This window comes from Lemur catta, chromosome 15, assembly GCF_020740605.2.
Source record: "Lemur catta isolate mLemCat1 chromosome 15, mLemCat1.pri, whole genome shotgun sequence".
Classification (NCBI taxonomy): domain Eukaryota; kingdom Metazoa; phylum Chordata; class Mammalia; order Primates; family Lemuridae; genus Lemur; species Lemur catta.
In genome coordinates, this window is record NC_059142.1 from 35,894,970 (window position 1) to 35,916,755 (window position 21,786).

Consider the following 21,786-nt stretch of genomic DNA (forward strand, 5'->3'; position numbering starts at 1 on the left):
GAGTTTGAGTGATTTTTAATTTCTCTTTTTTTGTCTATTTGTGTTTTCCAACTCTCTTTAGTTAATATGTACGTAACCATAAGTTGCCCATATCAGTCATTCCTGTTTTAAAAAGGTGCAGGGATTTAAGAGCTGAAGGGTATTTGGTTTCCAGGTGGGAAAGGAGTTGGCACTGATGGAGAAAGAGATGTGAAACGAGGACATCAGGCTTTAATTTTGCAGCTTGGCCTTGGGTTACTTCTGTGAAAATAAACAGCTGTATTTGGAGGTGTTTTACTTTGTGCCTAAACGCACACATGAAAGCAAAATTATTTTTGAGCCATATGAAATGCAGCAGTCCTTTGAGTAATTTATGGTGAGTTTTCTAAAATATGAGTTTTTGTTTTTTTTTTTCAAATAAAGGAAGTTCACTCTCAAGGCCTTCATTAGATGAGGTATCACTGACTGGGAACAACTTCCATTTTTTAGATGTTATCCCTTTGAGCTGCACCAAACTGACACAGGATGAATCCTTCATTAGAAAAGGATTATCTACACTTTGTGTGACTATTTAGTGAAAACATTTGTATTTGTCAGACTACTTTTCCAAAGTGATGGTGTTTGAGTAAACCATTCACTTCTTCCTTCTCAAAACATCAGTCACTGTGATTGATTTTTATGTTGGTCGTAAAGAGAAATGGAATGAACTAAAAGCAGGGTGAGGATTACAGACCGGAAACAGTTAATTTACTTAACATATATGTATCAGATATTTGTTTATGTTGGGCCCCATGCCAGGTGATCAAGACAGTGCCACGTAAGACATATTCTTCTTTTTCAAGGAATTCTTGAGCCAGTGAGTGTCCAGACTCATGGAGCACCTCTGTGGGCCAGCATGGAGCCCACTTGCCCACAGAGGTCTTCTCTAGAAGGTCTGAAATGTTTGGTTTCAATTTGTTAGATGCATAGAGTCTCACCATTTACAGATTCACTTGGGTTCAACATCCTCTTTTAAAATGCAAATTCACCTGGAAGGTTAAGGTACTTTTTGTTCAGTCACGTGCATCAGCCCTATTCTATGGTTTCCTTCTAACTTTTGGTTAAGATGGCTGCACTGAGGAAATTCAATGCCCATTAAGTTTGTTGAACTACTGTTATGAGCAATGTATAGTGCTAAGTAGAGTGAGGATTATAGAGGTAACAGAGGATCCTTTTCCTTAGAAAGAATGAGGGCTTTAGAGACTGTTACCTCTCAAGAATAACAGTCCAACAGCTAACATTAATCACACATGTACCCTGTGCCAGGCCTGGTGTCAAGGGTTTTACATGAATCATCTCATTTAACCCTCACAATAGGTGTTTGAGGTTGATATTGTTATAATACCCATTTAGCAGAAGAGAAAACTGAGGTTTGGAGAGATAATCACTGTGCTAAAGGTGACATAGCTATTAGGTTCTAGAATTGGGATTTGAACCCAGGCAGTATGACTATTGAGCAAGCACTCTTACTGAGGCTCAACTTCTTCATAAAATGTAAATAATCACACTTCATTCATTCACTGATATAAGTCCAGCAAATATTTATTGAACACATACTGTATGCAAAGCATTTTTGTGGTGAACACAACACAGGTCCCAGGTGCTCCTATATCTTATTTTTGAGTAGGATAAACCAAATGATTATACAATACACTCACCTTGCAGGGTTGTTGCTATGTACATAAAAGTGCTTAACACAATCCATGCCACATACATAGCCAATGAATATTCTCAAGAAACTTACAACCCCATAGGAAAGATGAAAAAAAGCATGCACAGATAACCATAATTCAAGATATATTGTGGCCAAAGGTTTAGAAGAGGTACACTTCTGGTTGTTGGGCTGTGGGAAGCCTTCACAGATAAGTTGGCATCATGACTTGGCCATGGGGTGAATGGGGCAGATTTTTGGTGAGACACATTGCACACAGAAATACCATGTGCAGAGATACAGAGGAAATAAAGTTTAGGCATGTTTGGGAACCAAAGGATGATTCTGTTGATTAGGTAAAAGAGGATAATGGGAGATCTGGCTAAAAAGACAGGATGGAATCAAATCATGGATGTAAGAGTTTTGACTGGGTTTGAGGAAAACAGATAAGTAATTTGGAGGAGACAAGCACAGGGCAGGGATAGGTAAGCTGAGGAGGGATGCTCTACCAGGGAGATGTGGACAACCTGTGGGTCTTTGGCACCAGGGCAGAAGCCACTCAAAGGCAGGAAATAGTTGCAAAGGGAGAGGAGATAAGAATATCAAAGGTTGCCTATGTTCCCTGTACCCAGAGAAGGAAGACAAATCTCCTTGGCCTTATTTTATTTTATTTTCCAGCTTATTGAGGTCCAATTGGTATATAAAACACTGCATATAAGTAATGTATATGGTTTGGTGACCTAACCACTTTTCCGAACTTTATGTCTATGGGAAAATACATTCTAAATGGCTGGCTTTATGCTACAACTTTTGAAATGTGATTGGTTTGACAATTGAAGGCTGTGTTTACTGTTCTTCAGATCTGTTAACAAGATTTAATAGATTTTTCAAGCTGGCCCAGGCAACTTTCAGCTTTGTCTCATTAGGAAATTGTATTTCAAGGTCCAAACAACTGGAAATGAACTTTTGGAAAACAGTCTATGCTTGAACTGGGGGCAGCTTGTCTAGAATTTCTTTAACAGGCAACCATTGGTAAAATCCCTGTTTCTTTTGTAGGGTTTTCCAAACTTGCCTCATCACATGAATTACCTGGGGATGTTGTTAAAAACACAGATTTCTTTCCCTCTGAGATATAGTCAAAAAATGAAAAACCAAACAAAAAACAAAAAACAAAAACAAAAACAAAACAAAACACCGATTTCTAGGCCCCTACCCTGGAGATGCTAATTCACTAGGTCCGGGGTGGACCCTGGGAATTTATGCTTCAATAAGTGATCAAAGGGATCCTTAAGATCAGGAAAATGTGTAAAAATCTTTATCAGAAGACTCTAGCGTTTTTGTTTTTTGAGCTAAGAGGCTGCTTTAGTTCTCAACTGAATTTTGACAGTGAAGGGGAAGAAAAGAGGAATTTTACTGGGAAGTGTGAGCAGAGAAGCTGAAGTTTAGGAAGGTTAAGGAGGGTCTTCCAATATGATTGGGGATAGTTGACAGGAAAATTCTACCAGCAAGGCTTAAGACCTGCCAATAAGTAACAACATTTCAACCTCATAAGCTTCTGGGGTGAGGAGATGGGGATATGTTCATATGCTGCTTTAGGTGCTTCTCTGTGGTCCCAAGACATTTCTGATGCTGGATCCCTCAAGGTGGGACAGAACTGGAAGTCTAGGCCCCAGAATGGGCCAGGGAAGGCCTAGGATTGACTGGGTGATTGTAGTTGAACCTCTGGGCACCCCTGTGCTGTATTGATAACAGCCACAGAACTGGTCACATCATCATTAGCCTGTGGATCAAAGTCCGTTCCATTCTTTATGATTTAGATAATTGGGTACTTTATGTAAGGGTTTAATTATGACTGTTGCAGGTACTGTGCAAAGAAATAAATAGGCAAGAATGATACTTTAGTATAGAATCTTGTTCAATCAGGAGAAAAGTCAAGTTGAGGGCAAAAGCATTAATCTGGAACAAGTAGGTTGATAGGACCTTAGGAAAACTGTGAAATAATTTAAAAATGGTATCTGAATTTCTGTGTACCTCTCAATTCTTAATGAGAAGAAACTGTACACATAAGGATAGGAGTTTTATGAAAATTTCAGTAATTCATTGTAGCCCTTAGAGTGGTTACCAGCAGAAGCTTACTTTCTAGATAGATTCTGTTATTATTTGTTTATTCAGATTTTGGTGCAGTGTGAATGAGTGAAATAATATTATGTCTTTAATTAGGATTCTGTTGTTATTTTTCAATTAATCTGTGTCAGTAGTTTTAGCATTTGTATTAAATCATTTTCTTCATGAAAGCTTTTAATGAGGAAACAAATTGATCGTATTTATATATTGGATTCTTGCCACTGCAATGTGTATTTGGTTGTGTCTTTTGAAGTATATTTTTGCCGGTCATTTTGTGGTTTGTCTTTGAAGCCAGGCTTTGGGGAAAAAAAAGTTCTTCATTTGGATGAAGCCTTCAATTTAACAAAGCTTTCTTATTTTTATCTTTCTCTTTTTCCCTTTCATCCCTTCCTTTGATTTTGTTTCTTTTTTTCTCTCTTGCCTTTGTGTGAATAATTTGTAGGAAAATAAATGTCCCCATCTTATTTGGAGTAAAATCCACACTTCCTAGCATTGCCTGGAGTGCTTTGTCCCTGCCCCTCCCTGAAATGCTCTCCACTCATACTGAACTCAGCCCTGCTGTTTCTTACCTCCATTCCCTGGTTTAGCAAGCATTTATTGAGCACAAGCTCTTGGCCACTGCCCCTTGAGGGCTCAGTGGCAGAGAGAAACAAGAAGATTATAATGCAGTATAACGGTTGCTACTGAGAGGCATGCACAGATGTGCTGTGGGAACGCCTAACACAAGACACTGAACTGAGCCTTGAAGGATCATGGAAGGTTCACTAGGAGAAGGCCAAGGCATGAAAGGAAAGGTGTGCTGGCAGAGGGAACAGCCACAGTGAGAGCAGGAGTATGAGCGGGAACAGAGGAGGACCTGAGAATGGGGGTGAAACATTGAAGGATTTGAAGCAGGGGAATGATAAGGCTGGGCTTGCCTTTTAGGTCATTAAAATAATGATGGTGCTGATAGCATAAACGTTTGACATTTATTGGAGGCTTACCAGGTGCCAGGCCTACTGCTCAGTTCTTTATATGCATTACCTCTGTTAATCCTCCCAAGAACCAAAAGAGCCAGGGATGGTTTTATTTCTCTTTTAAAGATGAGGAAACGGAGGATGCAGCTAAAGTCTCATAGCTGCAGACCTGTCTGCAAAGCCTTTGTTCTTCACGCTCATTGCACTCCCTGGTCCATCAGCACTGAAGAGAGTGGATTGGGGGAGCAGGAGGATGGCAGGTCAGCCACTGAGACCTGGCTACAGTGGTGTGGGTGAGGTGCTTGGAAAGCTTGGATAAATTCAGTGTCTGCAGACATAGAGAGGAGATAGATTAAAAGGATATTAAGGGACTAGAATCTACATGTGTCAGTGACTGATGTGATACACATCCTAACAGAGAAAGAGGTCAAGGGATGACTCCTAAGTTCCAGTGGAATGGGTGGTGATGTCATCATCCATGGAAATAGGGAACACAGAGGTAGGAGAGGTTTGGGAGTTGTGGGACAAAGGACAGTTCTCCCCCTGAGAGAGGAGAGTAGAAGAATGGTATCTCTGCTTTTGAATATTTTAATTGATTGTGAAAAGTATTTAATATGTGCAGGCACTATAGTGAAGTCTTTGGCCATTAGTTTCTTCCCTGGTCAGCCTGAGATCTATGGCCTGTGCCTCCAGTCTTGGTCCTTCCATCCCACAGGTCTAGAAAAATCCTAACCTTGGATCAGTTCAACTGTCCCTCTTCTCTGCTCTTATACCTGGGCAGCTATTGCTGAAGAAAAATTGCACAGGTGGATCGCACCACAGTGAATCTCAGTCTTCAACCTCAGCCGAACCCTCTGTGATGCCTGGTGGTTATTTCACATACTCTGTCAGCAGCCTTTGCAATCTTCCTTGATAGTTTTTCCCTCATCAAGCCCTCGTCAGTCTTTACCTCATCATATCACATCTCTTACTCTTTCCATGACATCCGAGCTTACCTCTCAAGAGAAGACATGCTGTCAGGGTGGAGCCCACTCAGTATCCTGTCCTGCTCCTTCCCCAACTTATCTGCTTTGGGTATTAGGCTGGGCTTTGCCACCTGCTCCACTGAGGTGCCTGACATCCCTCTGTGTCTTGGGTCTGGCCTCTCTGTGACGGTCTGCTCCCCTGACAGGCTGCTTCTGTCTGAGCTCAGATCCTCCCTCAGCAACGCTTATCTGCAGGTATTAAGACAGGTTCTGGCCTTAGTCAGACCTGGGTTCTTCTAGTCCTAGTGTTTATCAGTGTAATTTTCTACACAATTTAATTATTTCAGCCAAACTGATCTACAGTTCAGGTTTTCTGTGCCCTTAGTTATCACTCACAGAGTGTCTGGCACATAGCGGAGATTTGTTAATTTGTTGATCTCCACTATTGAGAGAATGAATGCAGTATTCATAACTTGAGACACAGAGGATGTGTTGGCACATTAATGTTGAAATACCCACCTTGCCTAGATGAGCTCTAATAACTAGTCCAGCATAAAACTTTCCTCTGTAACTTTCACCCTCAGGTGAATAATATCACCATGTTCATAACAAGGAGAATATCAAAGGAATGATAGTTGTGAAGAGTTTGTCCAAGGGAGTTTTAACTGTTTTCATAGAATTATCTTATTTTCAAATGAATATCACATTTTTTACCTTGCCCCTGATTCTATACAAGATAAACTGTGGTGGCTCCACAACATGGACTTTTAAACTCCTATGATGCCATCTGATAACCTCTCCTTCATTTTTCTCATCTGTAAAGTGAGGGCTACATGAAATGATCTTAAATGTCCTTCTAGCTGTAAAATTCTCTGAGCATATAGGCCACAGTCACACAGTCATACAGCTATCAGCTATTCACTAATCAGATAACTAGGAGTCTCAGCGGCCAAAGAGGAGCTGTTAACCTGAAGCAAGCAAAAAGTGAAACAAAATTCAGTCTTTAAGCATCAGCAGTGACAAAAATGACAGGGTGAGGGCCAAAGAGACAGTTTATGGTAATCAGCTGGAGTTCTCTGTATGTGAGCAGTGCCTTGTTTTCTCCAATACACAAGTTCGGAATCAAAAGGCGTCTCTGACTTTCCTCTGGCCACTCTGCTCCCAGCCTGTCTCCCAGTCTGTTATCTAATCTCTTGTCCCTTCTCTTGCTCTGGAGTAGCTTCCTAAACTGCCTCCCCGCTTCTCTGCCTCCTGTCCATCTGTGCTGCACGTCTCTGCTGGACTTGATCACCGTGGACATCATTCTTTATCCCTAAAGACAAGCAAACAGACCTTTTATCTACAGAAAAAAAAATCTAAACTCTGACCTGACTTTCAGGGTCTTTTATTTTGCCATAACGTACTTGGCTAACACTTTTCTTTTATTAGTTCATCGAATTATAGTTAGTTGCCTATTACATGCAGGGAGGATGGGGATTGTGTAGACATACGAGTGAGATTTGCTAGTAAGTAAACAATCCTTATGCCAGAAAGTAGCGGAGGGAATATTAGGATGTAGGCTTCCAGTGTTGCACTGAGAAAGCTTACTGACCAATCAAGAAGAGCTGCAGGTTCCTTACTGTTTGTATGCAGAGTGGATATTTGATCATAGCAATGATTCCATGGAGCAAAAGTGTTACAGAAAACACTAGTGGTCAGTAGGGTTTTATTTAATTTCTTTTAAAAATTTATTTAATTATATATTTTTTAGAGATAGGGTCTCACTCTGTCACCCAGGCTAGAATGCAGTGACGTCATCATAGCTCACAGCAGCCTCAAACTCCTGGGTCCAAGTGATCCTCCTTCCTCAGCCTCTTGAGTGGCTGACACTATAGGCGCATGTCACTAAGCCTGGCTTTACTTTCTTTTTATTGTCCGGGAATGAACTTAAAAGTTTTTTAGGGGAGTCATGTGTTATACTGTCAACATCAGATAATGCTGCTTGTTTATTATTTAATAAAAGTTTGATTGTGACCATTATATTTTGTAAGTAGAACATTGTGTTATCTACCAGGGTAGATTTCTAAAATTTATGGATATAGACTCAATACCAGAGAAATGTTACATCCCCCAAAAGAACCCAGGACTTTGTTATGACAGATTGTTCTGTTACTTGAGTTATATACATATTTTCTGTTGTTACCATACTATTTGTTATTTGCTATCTTAGATTACCATCTCTTCATATACAAATGTCTCATATTTTGGACTAAATTGTAAGCTCCTTGTAGGCAGGCACTAGGTCTTGTACTTTTGGTGGAATTGAGGAACTGGGGCTAGAGGGTGCACCAGCTCCTCCCCAAGGACCTTCCCTTTGCTGCCCCACTAATTGTAAGGCTGGTACCCGGACCCCTGGGTCCCAGGCCTCTGATGCTTCCACTAGAGACTTCCACAAGGTGGTGCTCTTTTCCCATTTCTGTGCTTGGGTGTCACTGGCTGCATTACTCTGCCACTAGCCCTTTCCTGCAAGGTAGTAGATGGGGCACTGGTAGTAAAGAGATAACTTGAAAACAATATGAATCTTTCCAAGTGAGAAAAGAGATTATAGGAAATATTTACAGTGTACAGACTTAGCGTTGCTCAGCAAAGTTATTTCCTTGGGCATAAATCAGCCTCTACCATGTGGCTCACTGCTCAAGGTGAGTAGCAAGGGGTTTTCCTAAGTCTTATCAACTTCTACTGAAGTCCTGCTCAACCAGGTTTCCATCTGAATCCTGAGCTTCCATTTCTAATGGCAGGATAATGCTTTGGTGTTAGTCTTTGAAGACAGCCAGTGCCAGAGAAGAGAGTTGGTCAAGAGGGAGATAGAAGTCTCTGGACATTTATTGTTGCAGACAGCCTATGCATTCAGAAGGTATTGCTATTTTGGTACAAAACTGGAGTTTGAATTTAGACGTCCTTAAGTCATACAGAAGAAATTTGATTTGTTCAGCAGGTGGTTTACCAAGGCAGGGAGTGTATGATGTATTTTAAATTTCCATAAGTCACAGGTAAAATAACACTTTTAATACTTCAGTTGCAAAAAAAAAATCATCTAGATGTTCTAGATTTATAACATCACAGATGTTGGCCTTTGTGGATAGCTAGTTTTATAATGCCATTACAACTCAATTCATCTAACCCAGTGGGTCTTATCATTTTGGGGGGGGTGAGGGAGGGGTAATTATTGACACTAATGAAGTCTATAGATTCTTCCCCAAGAGAAAAGAATACATGTTACTTTCCACTCATAATTTTAGAGAGTTTATGAATCCCCTGAAGCCCAAGTATGGACTACAAGTTAAAGACTTCTAATCTAACCACTTCCTAATACCCATAGACTGCTTAACAAAGCAATTGTATCTTCTCTTAAGTACTAGATTTGTTTTCTATATCACAGCCAATAGGAAAGAAGTTGATGTGGAATTTAAGAGCGTGGGCTCTGGAATCAAGCAGACCAGGATACAAATCTTGCTTCTGCTACCTGGTAGTCACCTGCTCTTAGTCAAGTTGTTTGACCTTCCTGAGTCTCAATTTCCTCATCTGTACAATGGGGATAATAATAGTACTGACCTCCTAGGGTGGTTATGAAGATTAAATAAAATAATACATGTGAAACCTTATGCATAGCATAATGCCTAGCATATGTTAAGTGCTAAATATTCTAATTACTTTATTATAATTAGGAAATGAAATTCTTTTTCCTTCCTAGGTATTTCCAAGAATATGAGGATAGTTACAATTGTTTGACATATTTCACCAACATCTATATAATTAGCTGGCTGAGGGGTTAAAGCTCTGAGTACTTTAATCTCAATAACCATGTTCGTTGGTTAGCTCCATGGTTAGTTCCATGGTCAAGAATTTGATACTTTCCCTTCCTTGCAATCTAAGAGTCAATAACCCCATTTTCAGCAGAAATCTAATAATGTATTCTATGAATTTTAGGTGGAAATTTAAAACAGTATGTTTATAGTATGAAAGATACTGAAAAATAGCTGTAGATGGACCATATCTGTTTTAGTCACCATTTCATCCATAGCACCTGAGCAAAGGGCTTGTCACAGAAAACATTCAATAAATACTGGTAGACTAAATGACTGAATTCTTTCATAATAGAAAAACGTCTTCAGAGAAAGATTCCACTAATTTTGATGAGTGTTTAAATGTTGTATTACATTTTCAAGATTTTCCTCCTTAATTTCTTATTAGAGGGCCTGTTCTGACACTGATTGCTAGAGTTGAAAACTTGTCTGCCTCATTTTCAAGCTGTGTAACCACAGGCCAAGTTACTTCATCTCTTGATGCCTCCGTTTTCTCATCTGGAAAATGGGCTTAATAAGAGGGGTAGAGCATGGAGGAAGTGGGTTAAAATAAGGGAAGTGCTTAGAGAAGCACTCGACAAAATGTTCAATAAATCTTAGCATTGTTATTGTCGTTACTATTACTACTACAATGACTACTGCTCAGCAAGATTCCCTCAATACTGTGAATTCAATTTACTTGTACCTTTCCCCAAACTAAAGTTCAATTAAAACATATTTAATTGGAAAACATCAGTAGCAAACTTTGTCTTGCATGTAGTTGAATCCTAAAATTTCAAGACTCTATTCCATAGCATAGACGAAGTGTTGTGAAATTTTATTCTTCCGTTTTCATTTTTGGAGGCACAAGTAAAGATGAGTTTATTCTGACTGAATGTGAAAACGATCATCATCAATGTGGTTGCAGCACTTTCTCCCTGCTCATTCCGTACTCATCATTTTTCAGATCCAAATATCATTTGCATGGGCCTGATGATGTTGAGTATGGATATTGCAGAGGAGTGATAACTTCCCTTTGCTATTGAAGCAGAAGCTTCAAAGAGAAGATTAAAGAAGTGTTTGTTATCTATCTGCACAGGTCTGATATGAAATTCTCAGAGGCTTTTAAGATAAACACAACTCTGTATGTGTGCATTTATATGCTTTTTCTTCTGTATACTTCTATTGTGGTGCTTGTGCTTTGGTTTAAAATTTCTAGTTTCAGACTTATTAGACCCTCTGGCTAAAGGAGAATTGTTTTTAGAGCAAAGGTAAGAATTGGAAGATGTTGGCAGGATTTGACTAAATGCCTCCTGAAAAGTACAGAATTCTCTATTGTAGAATCATCTTTATAGAGAACATGATGAAGTCCATTCATAGGATATCTTTAATAAGACAAGATCAAGATCTGAAAGGTGCCCAGCAGAGAATACTCCATGGTGCCCTCCTGGGAGGGATGAGATTGCTCACCTTTTGGACTTTCCTTTTAACAGTGTCTTCTGTGAACTGTGGAATAGAGGTGTGAGTTTTTGTTGTTTTTTAAACAAACTTTCTTTAGGGTTGCTGTGTAAGTAATACTGAGAGTAAGAAGAGCGGGAGAAAAGATAGGTAGCAAGATAGATTTATACCTTCTGAAAAAGAAGGGACTTATTTTCCACTTCATGCCATTCCGAGTCAGGTTCTATATATGATTATTTTATTTTATTTTTTATTGTTTTACAAGTATTACTTTTTTAGAGACACCATCTCACTCTGTTGCCTGGACTAGAGTGCAGTGGCATCCTCATAGCTCACTGCAACCTTGAACTCCTGGACTCAAGCGATCCTCTGGCCTCAGCCTCCTGAGTAGCTGCGACTACAGATGCATGCCACCATGCTGGACTAATTTTTTTTTTTTAGAGACAGAGTCTTACTATGTTGCCCAGGCTGGTCTTGAACTCCTGGGCTTGAGTGATACTCCCACCTTGACCTCCCAAAGTACTAGGATTACAGGCATGAGCCACCATGCCTAGCCCTCTATATAAGATTTTTATTGACAGAATTTTTTTATAATTGACAATATAATTGAATATATTTAAAATGGATCACATGTTCTCTCTCATAAATGGGTGCTATGAGTGAAATGATAGACTCTGGAGACTCAGAAGTGGGAGTTGGTTGGAGCAGGGAAGATGATGACAAATTAGTTAATGGGTACAATGTACATCATTCAGGAGATGGATACCTTAAAAGCCCTGACTTGACCACTAAGCAACCTATGCATGTAATAAAATTACACATGCATCCCATGAATCTATACAAATAAAAAATATATATTTCAAAAAACTAAAATGTGCAATATGATGATTTGATATACTCTTAGCAACTTTTGAGTATATGATACAGTATTATTAACTATAGTCACCATGTTGTACGTTAGATCTTCAGAACCTACTCATCTTATAACTGAAAGTTTGACAGAAATATTTAATTACAGTATTATCAATAATAATGCAGATTCTGCTATTTAACATCAGCTATGTAGACCTGCTACTTTATTTGATACTGTTAAATTGAGTTCTTTCTCCATAATCAGCCTTCTTAAGATATAGCTACTATTGGCAGAAGCAATACCTTTAATACATATGAACTTATAAGCTCATCTTTCTTCTTGACCAACAAGAGAGGCCAAGAAACCAGGATACTTTAAAGTAAGTAGAGAAGGGAACTAAAATATGTGTTAGTTGGAGTGGAGATCGTGGGCAAGAGAGGCATAAAAGAGGCTGAGATCATCAATAACGTATTTTTCCTATTTAACAATTTGCCCCTAGAGTTGGCCTTTTAACTGCCACTGCAGGGCCAGGTTTTTTTCTGGGCAAATAAATGAGAATGACATTGCTCAGCAAAGTTCCTGCTGTTGCCATCATTAACATTTTGGAAAGAGGAGTGTGTATGGTGTGTGTGTGTGAGAGAGAGAGAGAGAGTACATACATGTATGCACATAGTCACACCTTAATTTCTATTTCTATTTAATTGGAAGTTGGGTAATGATAGGAATTGGGGGCTAAGGCAAGGCCTCAAGGAAGATGGAAAATAGCAAGAGAAGATGGAAAATTGCTTACCCATTTGATGATTTGCTTGATTATCCATGTTTTGTAGAAGAGAATTTTATGGCAAACTCTTCACGGTGGCGAGGTACAGCAGAAAGCTACACCATCTGCTAGGTGGAGATTGACCCAGCTTATCATTATACATAACTTATTTAAGTTTCTTCCAGTTCCAATGTCTGTTTGCCATTACACTGATATGGACACCTCCTCTTCTCAGCTGTTGCAGCTTTCCATTTTCCACTCCTTCCTCTGCTCCCTGCTCTCCCCTTTTCCACTGCAGATGTCACAGCTGTTCTGGACTCTCCCTGCCCTCTAACCCAAGTATCTTACTTTCTTTTCACCTGATTGCCAGCCCAGAACTGTTCAGAGAAAGGAGAGGAGCAAGGAAAGACAATTGTCAGGTTTCTTCTCTACTTTCTCTTCTTCATCTCTGATGATTTCCCTCAAATTCATCTGTAGATTATGGCAACATACTCCCTGCTGACCTCTTTCCATTTTCTAGAATTTTATCTTATACAGTAAAGAAATAACCTAGATACTCACTGGGCTGATGTTCTGACCTAAAGAAGCCAAAGCTAATTTCAGTCGTGTGTGTACTGGAAGACACAGCATTATCACCTATGTATTGCCTTTTTCTGAATCTTTTTTGGTTATGAACCCTTTTAAGAATTTGATAACACCTGTGGACTGTCTCCCTGCGTGGGGGAGTGGAATGCTCAGATGCACATAGACACTCCTAAGAGGTTGCAATGAAGGTAGAAAAATATCCATTCTATTTAGTGGCATGGAAGGCGTTATGTCTAGAGCAAGAATTAAGTTGCAGTGACTGAGTTGGAGTATGTTGAGGAGGGAGCGGGCAGCGAGGAAATGAAAAGAGCAAGCACAGACAACGCTTCTGAAAATTTTGCCGTGATGTAAAGGGAGACAGGACAGCAGATGGAGGGATGTGAAAGGGGTGAGGGAGGGTTTGCTTTACTTTTATATGAGCATAAATGCTAGTGGAAAGGGCCAAGTTAGGAGGAAGAGGTTGAATATATACAAGAGAAAAATCAATAAAGAATAATGTCAAGTTCCTGTGAAGGCAGAAGGAAGTGGGATCCAAAGAACAATAGACTTTTGTAGGTAGCCATCATATATAAAATCTTTTCTGTGGGGGAAAAACGCAGTTTAGGTTCCAAATAAGTGACTTACAGATGATCCTTCCCACCACTGCTATTTCATGAGTTTAAGACTTCAAGGGTTGTCAGTTTTGCCAATCACTTCCCAAAATAATAAAGGAGATGGAATGGTATAGTGGACTGCAAGAATTCCATTCTTGGCTCTGATACTATAATGCTAGACAACCTTGAGTCAATTGTTCATGTGTCACCTGTAAAATTGAGAATTTAGGCTTACAAGGCATTTGAGGATGTGGTGTTGGTGGTGGTGGCATTTGGATGTTGTAACCCCTGGAAGTGCCACTGATATTTGGTGCCCAGGACCAGTGATGCTAATGGTCCTGTTATACACAGCACAGACTGTCACAACAAAGAACTGTGCCGCTCAAAGCCTGCAGAGCTCCTGATGAGAAACCCTGGGTCACTACTAGGTTTCCCTCTTAGGACTTTTCCAGCTCTAAGGAAAAATTATCTAAGGAGTTGCAGGGAACTAAATGCAGCTTTTAAGCCTTTGAGAATCTTCCAAATCTCAGGGACAATCCTTTATTTTTTCTGAAAATGAGTAGTGGCTTTAGCTAGTTATTGACCATTTAGCAAGCTTTTGGACAAGGTGCTATAATTACTGTATGCCAACCAAAATTGAGAAATACAAGTTTGACTTATCTCCCATTTTTTTCCTTGTATTTCAGATACTGTTGGGATTTTCAGCCCCAAGGTGAGTCCTCTTTGAATGGTTTTATGCTAAAAAAAAAAATGTGTAGATGGGATTGTTACTTCTGTCTATTCTATATAAGCTTCTCCACAGAGTGGCATTAGCCATTTCTGAGGGAAGTTAGTGGAGTGTTTAATTAACCTTCACCCCGCTGGGCCCCCTGCCCTGCTTTTTAGCAACAAGAGGCTCTCTGCTTCTGCCTTCTAAGTGGATTGTTGCTAGATAATTTTATAGAACCAAAGCTATAATATGCTTTTATTCCTTGAGCTTTGTTAGATGCCAACAGGATCCAGTAGCATTCAAATAAAATGGTGGCCGAGTCCACAATAAAAACCTTGGGAGAGTTCCAACTCAGTTAATCCTTCATTTGCTCCAGAAATAAATTCCAGTATGTTACCTCCGCGATCACAGTGCCCTTCCACACAGCCTGCCTGTCTGGCAGCAGAGAAATGTCAGAAATGGAGCAGTGTTGAAATTCCCACTAGAACAGTGTTATCACATTTTAATATGAGCCTCACTGCAGCCTCATTGCTTCTAATTGCTTTCAAACCATTGTTTTCCTGCTTTTGCTTGATGAACCCAGCATCTGGCATGATTCTAAAAAGTACAACAGACAGCTGTGTGCAAAATTAAAAAAAAAAAAAGGACAGGGTTAGAACACATTTTTAAAAGGTTCAAAATTGAAATTTTTTTTTCTAATTCAAACAGTTTGAAGGGGATGTATTTAAAGTATATGCATTTCTTCTTTTTAGCACTGTGGCTGAGAATGTCAGAAACGTCATCTTGAATATTAATTATCTTAATTTATTATACATGGAGGGTTTTTATTTTCTCAGAGAATCACAAGAGAGTTTTAGATCAAACTTGCAAATAAATTTATGAACTATTTTGCCCTACAACTTTTTTTAACCAACTGTAAACTTTTTCAATATTTTTATTCACTTAATGTTGTCAATGTATCCAATAGCAGTAAACAGTAACACCTTTAAAAAGTTAAAATTGTGAGAGATAAGAGTTTTATTAAAATTTTTATTGTTTTAGCTCACATTTTCAGTGTATTTCAAATCTATATAGGCTTTCTTTAAAAGCCAGCTTTTCAGAAATAAAAATCTTATATTTTAAAGCTTCTTTACTCTTGTGAGTTAAAGTCAGAGTACTTATACTATTTTTTAATAATGTGATGTTGTGTTACTATATATCTAACTGTCCTAAATAAAGCATTTATAGCTGAAAAAAATAGATTGAGTAGTAGAGAATTATATGTAATAATGTAGCAGTTTGCTCTGCAAAATGCGAAATGCACTATTCAGGGAATGGCCCTATAGTTCAGGATTTAACAGATGCTAACCAAAATCCACAGGGGGAAGAACATGATTGTGAACCAGCAGAAATGAATGCAACTGTGAGGGTAGAATTAATTACCTAAAGGAAAAATAAAGAATTGGTGTCAGAGATGTGGTACAGTAACGTGATGAGAAGAGGAAATAATTTTAGAGCTTAACGTAAGAGACTATATAGGACTAAAAAGACAAAGGGCACATTTTCCCAGACTCATGTGATGGTGGCATTGCAGTCGCAACTTTTACACACCCTTTCTCTCTTAGAGAAAGAGCAGAGGCAAAGCAGCCAGGGGGACAATTGAAGATCGTTTATTTAGAACAGAAAACTCTATTTGCATCTCAACAACAATTGAATATGTATGGAAAAATATTTGCTCATTTGGAAGTAAATGTAAGGAAAGATGAAGTGGAAAAATTCATACTCTTGCCCCTAGTCATGCGCCTCCTCATACAGACACTTTTTGGGGAAGTGGGAGGAAGGGATATCTTTTACTTTGCCCTTTTGATGAAACCATAGCTGATTGTATGCTTCAGAAACTGGTGGGGTGGATGGGAGCAGTAACTAGTCTATATAAGGCACAGCAGGACAGTTTAAGATTATGAAAAGAATAGGAATATGTGATAAAGAGAAAACTAGCAGAAAAAATTTAAAAAGCCCTGGAGAACTAGGTAGTGTTGGGGTGGAGAAAAGAAAGAAATGCTGGCCCCACGCTTTTCCTAGCATTTTTATGTGTGACAAGACCTTCTGTGCGGGAAGATGGTGGGATGAATTTTACTAACTGCATTTGGCTGAATACACTCTGCATTCTTCAGGATATTTGTACTAAACCAGGTCTGGTTCCCAGAAGGAAAATAGTCTTAAATTATAAAAGATCGGCTGGGTACAGTGGCTCATGCCTGTAATCCTAGCACTCTGGGAGGTTGAGGCAGGAGGATTGCTTGAACTCAGAAGTTCAAGACCAGCCTGAGCAAGAGTGAGATCCCGTCTCTACTTAAAATAGAAAAATTAGCTGGGCGTCCTGGTGCATGCCTGTAGGCCCGGCTACTCAGGAGTCTGAGGCAGGAGGATCGCTTGAGCCCTGGAGTTTGAGGTTGCTGTGAGCTATGATGACACCACTGTACTGTGCGTGGGGTGACAGAGCGAGACTCTGTCTCAAAAAAAAAAAAAAAAAAGATTATAGAAGATCCCTTAATAAAAGTCCTTTTAGTAGCACACATTTAAAAAAAATAATAGTTGTATCAATATATGATTCACACACCATAAAATTCACCCTTTTAAAGTGCACATCAGTGGTTGTTAGCATAGTATAGTATAGTAAGTGTAGTGTAGTATAGCATTGCATTGTATAGTATAGCATAGTATGAGTTGTGTACCCATCACCACTATATAGTTTCAGAACATTTTCATCACCCCCATAAGAAACCCCAAACTCATTCCAGAACCCATACTCTTTCAGAGTTCTAGAGCCCATACTCTTCATTGCCATATTTTACTGTGTCATTGAAGGGTTATTGAGGATTAGTAGAAAGATGTGTAAGCATCTAGCACAGTGCCTGGGCATAGAACAGTAAGAAAATGTAGTTTCTGTTTATAATAATGATATCTTAATGATAAGTTTTTCCCTCACATTTCCACCCAAATTTTCTTATTGGTCCACCATCAACTTCCTGAATGATGTTTATTTTTTTAAAAAAAAGAAACAGGGAAAATAAAGCATGATCCAAAAAGCATATTACTTTAACGTAGAGGAGACGTAAATGGAACGACTCTTTTAATGATTTTAAATATAACTGGAGAACATGAAAAAGGCTTTTTATTTTTACGTTATAATAAGATTGCTTTAATAATTCAAGACCTGCTTACTTTAAAAACTTTTTTCCTACTTAATTTTTCTCTTAAAGTTACAAAGAAAAGCCATTGGAATTTTTGTCATGGAACTTTTGTCATTTCAGTAATCAATATCTAAAAGATGATATTGATCAGCTGTATAAACAATGGTATCAATTTTGCCTTTGGATGTGACAACAATATCACTTTAAGTCGTTGAACAAACTGATTTTTTTCATTTTGCTTCAGTTTCCCATTTTATAAAATGAGTTAATTATTGACAGTTTTAGTTTAATATTAATAAATCAAAATTTTGATTACAAGGTATATTTACAATTCAAAATTTGTTATAAAAACATCTTCTTGAATATTAGATGGAATTTCTCACCATAGGCTCAGAGTCTAAAAAGATGATAAAATATTTAAATAAAAATTTAGGAAAGACCATGGAAATACTATAAATATACATAACAAGATCTTTTTTTTTGTCCCATGGTCACTCACATTATATTTCTGATAGTGGTAAATGTAGGCCAGTGAAATCTCTAGCCAGCTTAAAAATTCTTTGAGTTTATGTATGGATGGTATAGGGGTTTTCTGAGAAAATTATCCAGTATATTTCAATATGAAAAAAATTCCACTTTGTGAATCTTATAAATCTCATTTTGAAATGGCAAAGTAAATTAATGCCTAAAAATACAGTTTGGCAAAAGCAAATCATGCAAAGTGAATAAAGAAAATGTTATTATAAAGCCACATTAACTGTAAATTAAAGGAGATTTAAGGTGAATACTCACACCTGTAATCCCAGCACTTTGGGAGGTAGAAGTGAGAGGATCACTTGAGGCCAGGAGTTCAAGATCAGCCTGGGCAAAATAGTGGGACTTTGTCTCTACCAAAAACAAACAAACAAAAAACCTAAACTAGCCAGTGTGGTGGCGCATATTTATGGTCCTCCCTACTTGGGAGGCTAAGGCGGGAGGATGGTTAAGCTCAGGGACTGAAGGCTGCACTGAGCTATGATGCCACTGCACCCTACCCTTGGATGACAGAACAACACTCTGTCTCAAAAAAAAAAAAAAGAAAAGAAAAAGAAACTATTTTTTTATGTGTGGCAATGATATTAATAGTTGGGTTTTAAAAAAAGAGTTCTTATTTTAGAGGCAGATATGCTGTGATATTTAAAGATAAAGTGATATAATGTCTGACCAGTAATATAGGAGGGGAGAAAGAAACAGGGTGGGGTGTGGATGAAACAGCATCGACTATAAATTGACACTTGTTGAAGCTGGATGATGTATCATGGGGGTTTATTACACTGTTTTGTCTACTTTTTTACATGTTTAAAATTCTCTATAATGCAAATGTAAAAGAAATGCAGATTGAGATTGATAAAAAAGATATTATTCTTTTATTTCTATTGTGAGACTAGTATATTAATGAATAAGATGCTTTGTATATCTGGACATAAAGTATATAGAATAGTGAACTGTTTTTTAAAATTGTTGTTTCAAGTTAATGTTTTATGATAGAAAGAGCCCAAGCTTTGAAATCAGAGCTGAACTGAAATCCAGGCTCCTCTACTTAGAAGGGTTGTAAGCTATGGCAAATGATGTCACCTCTCAAAGCTTCAGTTTCCTCATCTATAATAGCCCACCAATAAGATCTACTTCACAGTTATTATGAGTTGTAATGAGTTATAATGAGATGCTAACTCATGAGGAATGCTTGCCACATGACAGGCACTTACTAAAGTTGTAACAAGTATTATTTTTATGTCTCAAAGTATCGATAGGCAAATAAATGCATGTATGGAATTTTGGTAATATAAATTTCACATATCTTTCCATAAAATTCATTCATTCCAGCTGAACCCTGGTGTAGGGCCATGTTACTCACCAGGTATATATTTGTAAGGTTTGTATTTATAGGGTACACATACGGAATTTTTATTGGTAACCACTTGAGAGGTTAGATTTATGAGCTTGTTGCTCTATAATGTCTGGGACATGTTGAATGGAAGCACAAATGTTGCTTCTCGTCCCTTACGATCACATACTTGGAGCATGTAGTTATGACAACTACAAGAACCAAAACATTAAAGCAGCAAAGAAACACCATCTTTACACTAAAAAAAAGAGAGGGGTTTCCTTTGAAGTCGAAGAGAAGTGTTTTTGAATTAATGGGGTGTACAGTGATTTTACTAAGTTTTATTTATGAAAATACTCTTTGCATTCATGCCAAAAGGTTTTAGCATGGTCATAAGTAGGATTTATACAAAGAAACACAGCCCAAATTTATGATGTGTTTGCAAATGTAAGAAAAAGTCTAAATTTACAATATTTGTAATTTATTGTTAAGTATCTTTCTATCACTATTCCTGGAATGCTAATATTTTATAAACACAAGTATTGGTTATGAATCTAGAATATTCTAACCTATACTACTTTTTAAAAAGAAATCTTCCAGTATGTTTTCCATGTCTTTGGGGGATTTAATAGGGGGGAAATGTACACAGGATGAATACTCTTGCCTTTGGCTTTGGCCCAACCTTTTAGCATCAACAATCTTGACAGCTGCCTTTGTGGCTTGACTTCCTTTAGGCATTTCCCCCCTTTCCTTATTGGCTACATTTTATACAAATTAATCTGTAGAAAGTGGATACACATACAAACTGTTTTTGAAGTTAATTACTGACTTTGATACCTTTTCAAATATTTTACTTCCTATACATCTACTGGTGGAGGCTTTTTTTGAGTGGAATACTGCATTTTTACACTAATGCACTAGTTGTTTTGCAACTACTGTCAAAGACAGTAAGCTTTTTTTTTTTTTTTAACAAAAAGACTCACTTTTTTGCTTTTAAAGTAAACATTTTCTAAGGTTTCTATGTTCTTTCTAAATGTCCTTCCTATTCTGGAATAGATGATATTAAGACATAAGAGAAAGAACTGATTTTTATGCAGGTAAAATAAATCATTGGAATCAGATGATGCTTCCTTCTATATTCCCTACACAATATATTATATACGAGGATGTTCATTATAGCATTGTTTGGAATAGCAGAGACTACAGACAGCCTAAATGCCCAGCAATAGGGGACTAGTTAAATAAATGATGCTACATCCATTTCATGGAATGCTGTATAGATTTAAAAAGAAATGATACATATATATGTAATTTGGAATGTTCTCCAAGGAGTATTGTTAGGTGAAAAAGGCAATTTGGGCAAACAGTGTACAGTTTGTTTCTGTGTGTGTGTGTGTGTGTGTGTGTGTGTGTGTGTGTGTGTGTATCTGCTCGCATGTGTGTGCAGGAGCATGTGCATGCACACTTGCTTTTGTTTGTGTATAGAATATTTGTTGGAGGATATGGATGAATCTATTAACAGTGGTAACCTGTTAGGGGGATATCAGTAAGAAAGGAGGAGAGAAACTCATTGTTTATATCCTTTTTGAATTTTCACCATGTGCATGTATTATTTTTTAATTTAAAAAATTATTTAAAGTAAAAAAAGGAGACAAATCTATAATGTCGTTATGGAGCAATTGCCAAGATAAGTGGTTAGGTCAAAAATCAGGGCCAGACACAGTGGCTCATGCCTGTAATCCCAGCACTTCAGGAAGCCAAGGCAGAAGGATTGCTTGAGGCCAGGAGTTCATGATCAGCCTGAACAATACATCTATACAAAAAAAGTTTTTTTAATTAGCTGGGCCTGGTGGTGTGTGCCTGTAGTCTTAGCTACTTGGGAGGCTGAGGTGGGAGGATTGCTTGAGCCCAGGAGTTCTAGGTTACAGTGAGCTACGAGCATGCCACTGCACTCCAGCCTGGGTGACAGAACAGAACAAATGCTACCATTTATTTAAAAAGAAAAAAAAAAGATGTACAGTACACACACAGAGACACTTGTTATATTTAGATAGAAAATTCATGGAATACCCAAGAAACCTCACAATGGTTGTCTCTGGAGAGAAGAGAGGGGAGATGAACTTTCTTGTAACGTTTGAATATTTTGCTCCGGGCATGATTAAGTTTTTTATTTAATAAAGAAGCTTACAAAAATCAAAAATTTGACAGCATGGTAGTGAGCTCTTTTTTCAGTAGAATTATGGTTTAGTAGTTTCT

General features: G+C 38.0%; 1 protein-coding gene across 6 annotated transcripts in view; it reads left to right on the top strand.

Annotated features, from left to right (window-relative positions):
- SKAP1 (src kinase associated phosphoprotein 1) overlaps positions 1-21,786 on the top strand; it is a 251,697-nt gene that overhangs the window by 30,632 nt on the left and 199,279 nt on the right. For all 6 annotated transcript variants that reach the window (XM_045526284.1, XM_045526286.1, XM_045526285.1 and 3 more), the window contains exon 3: positions 14,471-14,496. In XM_045526284.1, the coding sequence (XP_045382240.1) occupies positions 14,471-14,496 (26 nt within the window). The remainder of the gene's footprint in view (positions 1-14,470; positions 14,497-21,786) is intronic.